Genomic DNA, 12,860 nt, shown 5'->3' on the forward strand with positions numbered 1-12,860 from the left:
AACTACAGATGTCAGAATAATAAAATACAAGTTGTCCTAAGCAAGAACATTTTTCACACTTTAGAATTCACTAATAGAGGGGTATAGACTTCATATTGACATACTCATGTTATGAACATAGGCATAAATGTAATCCCCAATCACATGAATCACAGAATACACCCTATTTCAAGTAACCTTTTCTTAACATCTGTGCTCATGATTAGATTTTAGTCCTAAGCTCTACCATTCCCTGTTAACACCAATATATTTCCCCATGTAATTTTTTTCAATGTGAGTGTGAAAAATCAGGTTTTTGAAGAAATCTTCACCTTCATTCAGAATCAGAATACATATTAGTGTCACTTAATGTTAACTGATGTTTGTTAAATGCTTTTATGTAGTTTTATGAGATATACATATTTTAAAATTCAATGAATGCTATTTATTTAATTTCCTATTTTAAGAAATGGAGTTGAAACTAACCAGAATTTTACAACTGCATGTATTTAGCATGAAAGATTTTTTTTCTCAAAGGCAATTCTTATTTTATTTTGCACTTGTTTAAGCAAATTTCATTTTCAACTGATTTGTGCTTCATCAATAACTTACTACATTCTCTGAACTGCCTTAAAATGGCATTCTGAAATATACAACCTCCAGGCAACTTTCAGCTAGTAAAATTACTTCATCCATCACCCCATATTTTCAATTATATAGCCCTTATTCAGAGTTCTTTAATTTGTCTGTGATTCATCAATGCTGTCCCATTTAAACTATCATCATATACAGAAAGAATAAGTGAATCTAAGTGTTATAGTATAAATATATTTATGCACATGAATAGTGTGCTTTCCCATCTTAGAACATTACTTTATTTAAATTTTGAGGGTTTTTCTTTTTTTTAATATGTGTGGCCTTCAATTCAGCTCCAAGGTCTTTCCACCTCATTGGTTAATTGGTAGCCATTTCTTCCAATTTTCTGAATAATATAACAACCAAAAAGCCTAACCATTCAAGTCCCATTAGTCTCACATCCTGTAACGTTCAGTCTAATACAGACTAATCCCACAGACTCCCTCCTAACTACACGCACTTAGTTTTCACAAGTTCTCTGCAGTTTGATGATTGCCAAATCCTAACAACTGAATTCGGCTAAATTAACCACATCACATAATTAGAGTTCGAGGACCTAAGAATTTACTTTAAAATGAGACAGTATACCACGCTCCCACAGAAAAATGGGCATGATCAAGAGGAAGCGTCTCTTCTTGCTATGCTTGGCGCTGAGGCATGTGGCTGTAATAACTCAAATTTCCGATCGCATAACCACTAGTCCTTGAGATTTCTAAAATTATTCCTCCTCCACAAGGATGGAGGGGAAAAGGTTGGAAAACTGGCTTTGAACATTATGTTAGCTAATCATTTGCTCCGTTGTAGCATCTACACAGAAAAAGTCCCCAAGTCTCACAAGTTCTACCTTCATTAACCTCAAGCTAGAAAATGCTATTTGCTCATAAACTGAAGAGAAATGTTTACCCAAAAGCTAGTTTCAGAGCAAGAGATCACCCTTGCTTTTGCCCATAGTTTTCCGATATTTAATAGGTGCCTATTTTAATAAGTGCTTCATATACTCTTTTCACTCTCTGCAAACCTTAAGCATCAAACAAAGCAATAATTATTCCTCTGATTATAAGTCAGTTACCATGTAAGCCACTGGGATGACAGAAATGAAAACTAATTAATCTCCATTTTTAAGAATTCCGGAGGATTCTGACTCAGTCTCCCACTGGGTCCCTCCCTCTTCAGGTGCTGTAATTCTATCTGGTCAGCAGACATGGCAAGAGTGTCATAAAACAAACACTTTTTTAAAGCCTTACTGGTCTAGTTTTTCAGCTTAATCTCACAGAGTAAAAGCCTATGAGGAGAAAGACCTTACCAAGTTGGATATCTTGGATTGCTGTTTCAAATTATAGTGCCAAAATCAAAAGGAAAAAGTGAATGGAGGATTAAAACTTTAATTTCCTTTTGGCAGCTTCCTTCTAAATTCCAATTTTAGGGAAAAACAAGTAAGTAAATTTTTTAAATCCTACCAAATCTATTACAAATCTATATTACTTCTGTTTGGGCTTCCTATGTACCACTTGAGAAAACAGAAACTTTAAAGAACTAAAGCAGTGGTAATAGGTGGCCTTTCTAAATGGCTCCTGCCCAGCTTTAAGTCACCAGGCACACACGATGTAACCGTGTCTGTCAGGAAGCCATTCCTCAGAGACCCGACCAATGCCTCCTCTGTCACTGTAATGCACACTTCCCCCAAATTACCATTATTCCTAACAATGAACATTATTTGGGCTCTTACACATATGGAGTTATATTACAACACAAGAGACATAGTGCACTACATTTGCAAATCCAAATACATAATCTAAATAAAACTTTTTTTTACAAGGTTTGTAGTGCTGTGTTCTCTCTCTCTATCCTTTCTGTTTGAAAAACGAGATCATATTAACAGCAATGCAAGAGCTTAGTTTGCCATATCAGAACACAGATGCCAAGCTTTCCCAGCTGGCAACTCGGCCTCAGAGTTTAACTCTCAAATTGTCTGGCAAAAATATCCGTTGCAGGGACATCATGGCAGAGAGGGCGAACTTCTTCTGGCCCCTTAGACTATGTTTCCTTCTTATCAGTGAGAAAATTGCTGAGTTCTTATCTTACAATATACGTTCCCACAAAGGTCTCATTAAGCCCAGGAGTAAGACATGCCAATAAGAGCCCTTCTTTATCTTGTGAATTGTGTATGAGCCAGAATGCAAACAAATGTGCGCTAGGGTTCATGAGTTCAGTCAAGGACAGGATGCGAGATGGGAAAACTTAACCATGTGCTGCTCCTAACTCAAACACACATAAACTTTATGCTCTCTGAGCATCTCCCAATGCAAGCACACCAAACCATACTAGAGAGCAGCGTCATTTTAGCAAATTATGAAAGCTTATTTTTCCCCATAATGGAAAATACCTGCAAATGAAATAAAATTTATTAAAATGTTAAAATACGTTGTCAACTTGTGAACAATTATCTGCTTAAGCTTTCTATAAAGAAATAATTGTTACCCAAAAGCATTCTGAAACTCAGTAACTAAAGGAAGAAAATCATTCTTAGCATTTGTTTCCTTACTAATGATATGTGACAACCAGGAATGATTCTATTTCAAAAACAGTAACAAAGATGAAAACTTCCTCTGCAAATAAGTCACATTTTTCACAACTTCAAAATGTACTTCAATTATTATAATATTTGACAATAAAAATGACAAAAGTTACATCTAATAATGTATCCCAATTCTAAGGGTTCAACAAGACTGAAGGAAACTAAGTTTTAATTATAGCAGTGAGGTTTCTGGACTCTTCTTTAGCACTCCAAAACATGTTTAATAAGAGTGCAAAGTACAGTCCAAAAATCAGCTAGGCTGACTTAGTTTAAACTCTAATCTAATCTGTTAAATTTGTGGCAACAGTTACTATCTCTTGAGATCTTTAAACTTCTTGGTGTGTTGTGACCTCTTTCTTTTTCAAAATCCTCCCCTGCCTCAGAAAGCCCAGTCCCCTCACTACCCCCGCCTTTTTTCCCCTTCAGACAGGACACAGTCTGGCGACTCAAGGCCTCCCATAGGCCAGATTTCCTTCTGTGCAGCCCTTTGGGTAGAACTGCTAATCCTTCTTATTAATTAACGAGATAATAGTGGTTAACCGGAAAGCAATATTAATACTAACTATCTAGGAACCTTCAACCAAAATTATTTTAGCCTTTTAGTTGGTTTTCCTGGTATGCAGAATATTGCACTGAGAATCTGACAACATTTTGATGCAGAATTAAGAAATTCAGAAATGACTGGTTTATATCAGACCTTGACACAAAGGTTTTCTCATTAGGGTTTTTTATTTTTTAAAAACATTTACACTATTATACACTACTAACGTGAGAGACAAAAAAGGTTCTCTCAACATGTTCTATAAAATTTGGAAGTGTGGAAACTGAGGAGACTGGAAATTGCTAAGAAATCAGCAGTGATTGAGAGCAATAGTCAGTCATAATGAATGCACTACCTATCACTGCATTCTGTTTGTGATCCACACATTGGGATGGTACATGCTGTGTCCTATAGAACATTTATGTCCCAGGAAGGTGTGTTGTGCAAGGCTTGCTTGGTTTTTTTTTTTTTTTGGTCTTGTTTTGCTTTGCTTTCATGAATGCAATAACAAAGACAATATGGGGAATAGGTACCACCTGCCCAAGAATCAATGGACATCTTTAATATCTTTGGGAAAACGGAGACCACTTTAGAGCTATTTTTCCCCTAATCTGACACAATCTTTAAAAAAAAAAACAAAAAACTAAAAAAAAAAAAAAAAGGAAGGGTTTTATATTAGCTATGGTTTGCTGCAGCAAACAAGCAAGCAGCTTTCATTCAGGGATTGTCAAAAACTTTCCAGTGTGCCCACTGCAATGCGGATGCCAACCAACGAATCAAAGGCATTCAGCAACTAGACAAAGAGGGTCTGATGCCAACCTCGGTGCCACTGGCAACCATTATTGGCATCAAACACAGTGTCTGCCTTTTTTTTCCCCCTCGCCTGGCACTTCACAAACAAAATGGCGGTTCTTGTAGCAACGAAACAGCCGAAGCGCAGCCCTCTGAATCAATAACGTCAAATGATTTTGTGGATTTAAATGCAGCTACTCCCAAATGATGTAGATATTTTAAGTAAAGTGAAGAGGACATATAGTCTTATAAACAACTACATTGAACATGACCCTTTGCTAATGTAAAGAAACAGTAAAATGGACTAAATTGCGGTCAACCAGACTATATGCATAGAGGAAGCTGAATAACAAAGAGATTTAGCTTTACAGAAAATACTGCCTTGCAGCCATGTGATGCAAAACTCTACTGAACTATATATCAAAAATAATTTCAAAATGCATAAAATTTTCCCAAAACCATATCAGATGCAGATGTAGCTTGTGTCAAAGATCTAATAACTCTTTCCACATTTCAGGAAAGATGAGGCTGCTGGCCATAAAGAAGAAAAAAGTGTGGGTTGAACCAAAAGAGAAAGAGGGAAAAAGAAAAGTATAAGAAGTTGGTCAACAATGGAACTTTATTATATATTGGTCTTTATTTCATACTCCAGAAGAGATGCAGTATGAGATCTTGTATAAATAACCAAAAGGACTATTGACATTTCTAGATCTGGAAATTGTCAATATATTGTAACATCACTCCACACTGCAATGCGGATGCCAACTAACAAATCACAGGCATCCTGAGCTAAACAAAGAGGGTCTGATGCCAATCCTGGTGCCAGTGGCAACCATCTTTGGCATACTCTCTGTTCTTTCTCATGTTTTTCCCCCAGTCATTTAGAGTAGGGAGAGAGAGAAAAAAGGAGGGAAAGGTAATTTTGTTGCTCATTCTGTTGTAAACATCACATTTTTCTTTTCTGATTTTTCTTTTATGTTTTTCTTTATATTTCTTTCCCAGATTTATAAAACAGACTTAAGTGGGTTTTCATGTACTTAGAGGAGAAATAAAAAGTCACAACGTGAGATACGCGGCCCTCTGATTGACTACAGACTTATCTTTTAAAACCTGCCTTTTTAAATCAATTGCACTGCAAAATGACATAATTAACCCATACTTGACAAAGAAAAAGATATAAATTTTGAAAAAGGGAAAACACAAAAGCATCCTGATGTGACCTTTTCAAAGAAGGAGCCAACAGATGTTGAGATGAGATGAGGCACTGGCAGGTAGCAGAGGATACAAAATAGATGCACAGGGTAAAATTATAAAAGGTTCTTACAATAGAGATGGTGAAAACTACAACAAAATCATTGTTTTATCTGAAAATATAGTCTCCAGGAATTGCTTAAAACTTTATGATTATCATGACCAATAGTGCAATGTAGAAGGCATTTAATGCATTTTTTTTTCTTTTTTCAATCTATCTTCACAAATCCAAAGGATATGTTCTTTATTGTCAGTTCATCAAAACTAAGGGAGTTGGCTGCCTGCCCCAGAAGTAAATGTGCGTGCATGCCCACCTCAAGGATTAGCCTTCAAGCAAGTTAAAATGTGAGCAGCAGTGAGGTGGTTGCAAATTGTCCCTCTCTGAACTAAAAAGTTACATGACCCACTTTTTACAACTTTACTTCCAGTCTTAACTTTCACAACACAGTTACAACACATTTACAGTCACTTCAACCCATGTATACAGCCCACCTTAAAACGTCACCTCCTAGACAGATGTCAATCAAATTAAGTGTCATGTGTTAATAAGCTTTTATTTTATGACACATAGGATGAAAATATATTTTCCCAAACCATCATTACTCAGACTTTAATTCCTAAGTGCGTAAAAGTAGTAAATTCATATTTCATTTTTTTAAAGAAAACATAATATTTCCAAATGTACAATGTCCAACACCATTATTTAAAATCAGAGTAAAAATTTAGAATGACATTTAAGCATATCTCTAAAACTATATGAAAGAAATATGAAGACAAAAAGCACATAGTAAGCACCTAGATTCCCGAGTCAAAAGAGCAATTTTGATATTTTACTTTTTTGCATGATAATAAACTTCAAAGCAATTTATTAAATCCCACATTTATATAACAAATATCAGATAACCATCTACCACCTGGCTATCTGCAGGCCATTTTCCCTCCCACCAGGCCAAGATTGGAAATGACCTATCATCTGTGGCAGCTCAAACTTCAGTCCACTTTAGGTATGCTGCTTTTTTAAATGATGTTTTACTGCAATGGATTGTTGCTAAGCAAGGACATCTATATTCTGACACATTTATTACAAGCAAAGAAATTCTCACCTACTTAAGGAAAATATATTAAGAAAACAAAAATGATAAAGAAACATATTTTATTAACTCAAAAAATACTCATCAACAACATCATCTATTTTGAATTATTCAGACAAGATTTATACCACTCTCTGTACTGAGTATTTTTTAAAAAATAGGTATGGTATGCAATTTCTGCATTCTTTTTGAGATTTATTTTAAACCAGTGTAAACAGTCCACTTTATGTTTTTGTTCTGTAATGTTCTGTAAGGACAGATGCAACTTTCCTCCTCAGTAAGTTTTATGAATTTACATTCAAGTAAACTAACGATCGTAAGTGTTCTTAAGTCATTCTGGGAAGATATTATAAATTATTTTAAAAAGAACTAAATTCCACTTAATCTATAGTGAATACGGAACAATCAAAAGTAGGTACTGATAGAAATATTAAAATTAAATCTTGATCTACTGGCTACCTTAAACATTTTGTTACAGTAAATGTTCATTCTATTTTCAGCACAATAGCACCAGATTCATGAACAAACTTTATCTCATTAATAAAGAGGCTAATACAAAGATTATTAAAGAGCACTCCGACTATTCATAAATAATGTTACATTTTTAAATCGGGAAAAGACGAATACATGCAAGAAATGTAGCCTAGGACAGAAAGTGAAGTGTAATAAACTATATTTTTTAGAATACTCTGTGTCTTTGAAAAAGTATATTCTTTCAAGGACACTTGAAAATGCATCTCTTTGTGATCTTTAAATATCCAAGCCCATCCAGGTGAAACTTCGTGTCTGTTTACATGGCTCACACATGGCAGTGGACATGTGAGTGGATGTGGGCACACCACTATACCCAGTGAGGGTGGTGAAGATCTAGGGGCCTCAAGGACCATCTAACCCAAGCCAAATATTCCACATACGGAGGTTTGTGGGCAATGTTTGCCATGCTAGAAGAAAAGAACAATCTGCTCCTACCTTGCTCCTGCACGTAGTATGCCAAAAACAAATCAAGCTCCTTAACTGATACTGTGATATGATGTGGCTGGACACAAAGTGCTGGGTTTGTGCAATGTGGGGATTTCATGAGCCGCTCTCCATCGGTACTTTCCAAGGGGATGCCTTTGAACAGGATCACCATGACTAGATCCAGACGCCAGACTTTGTCTGCCTGTCGCAGGCAGTCGATTCTCCTAATCTTACCCTTCTGGTCGGGATTGGATAAGACACAGCACGGGTGCTTCTTGCCAGTCACGGTAAGCACAAAGTCCTCTCGGTACTCCTGGCGGATATCTTTGCGCAGTTTGGCCAGGAGCCTGGATGCCCACTTCTGTTTGATTTCAGGCTTTTCACTGAGAAGCTCATCTTTGACTGCTCTTTCTTCATCCTTTGACATTCGCTTCTCATGCTTTTTAAAGTACTTGCGTTTTCGAGCCTGCAGGTTGAACCAAGTATAGGCGATTGCACGGACATGTGGAAGAAGTGCCTCGATGAATGGGTGAAATTCATCCTGTGGAAAATGAGGGGAGAAGGAAGGTATGCATAATCAGTTTAATTTCAGCTCAAAAAACAAGACCACAAATTCAGTACAAAAAGTTATGCATGAAAATAACATTGCTTTCTTATTTAAAATTATCAAAATAGCAGGACAAGAAGAAAATAAAGAATGCCAAGCTGCCCCCTTTCCACCAAAATTCACAAGTCGATTCTCCCTCCTACAAAGATAATAAGGTTTATATTTTATATTTCCTCTCGTCTCATCCCCCTCATTTCCACCCCAATGCCATGCATTCTATATTCTTTAAAACATATGTAACCAAGGTGCTTGGCACCTAATTTAATATTTAAACATTTGATTGACCAACTAACACTATGCAGTACCATTTTACAAAGAACACAGTGAGTTATTTTTGTTGTTGATGATGTTGTTGTTGTTTAATCGGTGCAGAGCTGTTCAAAAGGCAGGAGCGATGCCACAGTTCATTTCTCTTCTCTGTGGCACAGAAACACAAAGCATATAGATGCTCAGTGTAATGCCACACAGTTCCCGCTTTTGGAGCATGCTCTCAGCAAGAGGCTGCTGGTGGCACAAAGAGCATGCGCCATTAAACTTGATCCATTTTCTTATCAAACGTCCAACATTCCAACACTGAAACAGCACCATTCCAAGAGTGGTAACTAGAGAAACCGGTATACAGTGAGGGAAAGTGGGCAAAGGACACAGCTTGTCGTATCAGTGTCCTGAACAGAAGGTTTCCATACTTTGGGCACTGCATTCTCTCCCCTCACCACCAACGCCAGATCCCAACACACACACACACACACACACACACACACACTCCTGCTCTCTCACAGACACACTCTTGCATTCCTAAATGAAAGTTTTTAAAGTTGAAAACAAAAATTATATGAATGTTCTTCCAACAGCTTTTGTATAGAATATGAAGCCCCACAGAGTCAGTTAATTTGTTAACCGATCACATGAGTATGGCAGTTATTCTAAACCCCTTAAAAATCAATCTGAGGTGAACAATGAAAAATGGCAACTTGGCACCAACTTTACATTCTTTGTGTCTCTGTAAGCTGTGGCAGGGTGACACCAGGAGTGCACTGATGATGGTCAGTCACTGCTTTTGTGGAATCCGTACAATTCATTTGCCACGTAAATGAATTCTTGGACAGGACGGTGGGTGCACATATGCATGTGCTTGCGAATCCGCATGTATACAGATTATATAGTATCTGTCTTTCGAATTAAGTGGTTCACCTTTAGGCTCCTGCATTTTTCCTGTCTGTTTCACCCTTTTCTAAGGGGCAGGGAAGGAATAAAGAGTGGCAGATAATCTTTATCTACAGATATTTCAAATTACTTCCCAATGCAAGCAGTGTTTGATTACTTCCTGACTAAAGAAAAACCTGCCTTATAAGCTTAGGCCTCTTACTGTTTGGAGAAAGAGCTTAATGTTCTGTGCATGCACCACTGTACGTATGCAACAAGCCGAGATCTAAAGCAAATGAGAACTTCCACTGCGAACACTTTTCTGATCACATTGACTATATTGTCATCCCAACCACAAATTAACTTTCTCTGAGTGTATCCCAAGTTATAATTTATATACTTGTGTTAGTCACCCTGAACTATGTGGAATAACTTCTATTTAACCACCAGACTGACTAATTCCATTAGGTAAAGATGATGAAAGTACAACTAATAACACTCTAACAAAGAAGGTGTCCAAAAAATCCCATGTAGCTATGAATGCATTTTTAGAATGAAATTCAAAGTTTTAATGCTAAAGACTGCAATACATTAGCAGTTTGCAGTTCAGATACGGAAAAGGTATACGACCCATCCAATCAATAACATAGTTGTCAAGTGTTCTAACATATTGCCATAAAATTTTCCTATAGCAGAATAAGTATGAATCAAATTTTATGACAATACGGAATGCAGATGATTACATCACAGTATGAGGCATAACCAAATGCCATAGAGGAAATCATTAAACTGATCAGTAGTTTCCAGCAGAGATTTGAACAATTCGGTTACTATGCGAGCACATTAAACTAGGCCATGGAAAGAGTTAAACCACAATCTGTTCTTTGTGTGGGAAGGCAGCTCTGCTCACAGCAACCACAGCCCATGATAAGACCTCCCTATCTCCACACAGTTTCTGATGCCATGCTTTTAGCTTTCACTGTAACTACAGAAACTTTGTTTATCCCCCTTAGAAATACTATGCAAAAGGAAAGACTGCTCAGGGAAATGTGGACTTAAACATGCTTTGGGAACTCACTTCCTATAATCTGACTTTTACTATGATCTATGGATATAACTAAAAAACATGCATATATGTACTCATAAACTAAAAACTTGAGAATGTAAAGAGTACATGGGGAAATGGGAGCTTTGTCTCACTCACTTTACCTTTGCTATGCTTTTTTAAATGCAATATTATTTTAACAGATATTAAGCAATGCAGTAACACTTAAGTACTTCCTTAAGTACTATGTTCAGTGACATTTCATTTTCTCATAAAGACATCAAACATAGTTTTGATTAAATTTGTTTGAGCATAAACATCATCTATCATGTAACAAATCTCAATATTTTAATAAATTATCTTTAAAAAACAGAATGCAATTTTGAAGGTTGAATTTGAAAATTCTTAGAAAATGCATTATTTTTAAAGGTTGCCCTTGTCAATTGTGCCAAATAGTTTTAAAATATACTTTTTTTTTAAATTGATAAATAAAAGTAGCCAACTTTCTCAGGCCACCAATTTGCCTTATCTTTCAGTGCTTCACTATTCTGTGGATTCCTTTCAAATGAAACACTTATTTGACAAGGGGACATATCCCCCAAAAATGACTATAAGTAGAAATTTGCTATAAGTCACAAACATTTCTGCATTAACATGCCTAAATGTCATCTCCCAAATCTGATTGTTTTCTAATGCTGAGTATATAAGAATATACTCATATTCTTAATGATAGTGAGTGACATGAATATGGAACATAGTAACTGTCTCATCAAAAAAAAGTGATTAAAGTATTCAAATGTCTAAACTAATGGATTATTACAATAACACTAAACAATTACCAAAAAAAAATTTTTTTAAGCAAAGCATATAAGTGGTTTAAGATCTAACAGCTCTATACGAAGGTAATATACAACCTTGCTCTTTTAGAATTTTTATTAAAATGCATTAATGTTCAGTAATTCTTTCTCTTTTAAAAATTCCTTTAGTTGAACTAAATTGATAAAATAAATAACTGAGTTACAAAATTCAAATATGAAAGTAAACATTCTTAATTCCACTAGGCATATTTTTTTTCATGGAAACAATGGTTTCCATGACAGAGATGGAAAATTAGAACAGTATAGTGGACGAGTAAATACTAGGTGTTCTTGGAGCATTGCTATATAACAATAAACCATTAAAAAAAAAAAAGTACCTAAAGAACTTGAAAGACAACGAAAGAAAATATTAAATGCCACCAAGCCAATTGAAAGTTTCATTATTAAGGGTTTACATTATTTTTTAGAAAAACTGAGTATTAAATCATATTTAATGGTTCTTAATTTTCCTTTTACGTCTGGTTTATACTGATGTATAAATACTAATTTATATTTATGTACTGATACTGTAACATACCCTTTTGCTAAATATCAACTTCAGTTATGCTCCTTTTAAATTAAGACTCTAAAACCTAGATACCTTATTGCAACAACTGAGATGCTTTTTAAAGTTTTCAACAAATTAAGAACGTTACTCTATTTTGTATTTATATGCCATAAACATATTTTGCTACAGCTAAGGCTCTTGTAATGGAAAACTAAACTATTGACCTGATACAAAAGTAATACTATTAATGAGTCCTCACTTTTGCAACACCTTACATTACCTATGAAGTCACGTAGAAATTAGTTAAGTGAGAATTCTAAAGCTAAAATTCCTTCTCTGGCACAGGCCTTAAATCCTAAAAACAGTTTTTATACATCAGCCTAAATATATATTATGAAAACAGGAGAGAATATTAGTTGTCATGAATTAGTGTTGGTAAGCATGTATCTTTGAATACTAATGTGATAGCTGAATGACTATGCTATATATGCTCTTATTCCATATGTCATAATGCTGCAAAATTACTTTTAACTTACACAGATTAAGACAAAATTAGTGGCTTTTCAATACATATTTACAGGAAACTGACAATTCAATGGAATCGCTAGCCATGTTTCTGAAAAACTGACACTGGAAATATAAATACAGAAAAACACACAATTCAGTCCTTTACAGGTGAGAATAAGTGATGCAGTACTTTGTAAGTGAAAAGCTTACTTCAGTTTGTTTCATTTGGTCCCAGTGTAAAAATACTATCAAATGGACATAGTTTACCAGAGATAGAAAAAAAATCCAGCTGCTGAGTAATATTAAAGGTAACTTTGACAACTAAAAGCAATTCGTTATATCTGAAAGTCTCATCATATTTATTGGCC

At 35.4% G+C, this 12,860-nt stretch overlaps 1 protein-coding gene across 10 annotated transcripts in view; it reads right to left on the minus strand.

The window, feature by feature from the left end:
• The window catches only part of NFIB (nuclear factor I B), a 282,680-nt gene that overhangs the window by 260,249 nt on the left and 9,571 nt on the right, over positions 1–12,860 (minus strand). For all 10 annotated transcript variants that reach the window (XM_063080859.1, XM_063080855.1, XM_063080854.1 and 7 more), the window contains exon 2: positions 7,835–8,366. In XM_063080859.1, coding sequence (XP_062936929.1) covers positions 7,835–8,366 — 532 coding nt within the window. The remainder of the gene's footprint in view (positions 1–7,834; positions 8,367–12,860) is intronic.

Source organism: Cynocephalus volans, chromosome 16 (assembly GCF_027409185.1).
Source record: "Cynocephalus volans isolate mCynVol1 chromosome 16, mCynVol1.pri, whole genome shotgun sequence".
Lineage (NCBI taxonomy): Eukaryota > Metazoa > Chordata > Mammalia > Dermoptera > Cynocephalidae > Cynocephalus > Cynocephalus volans.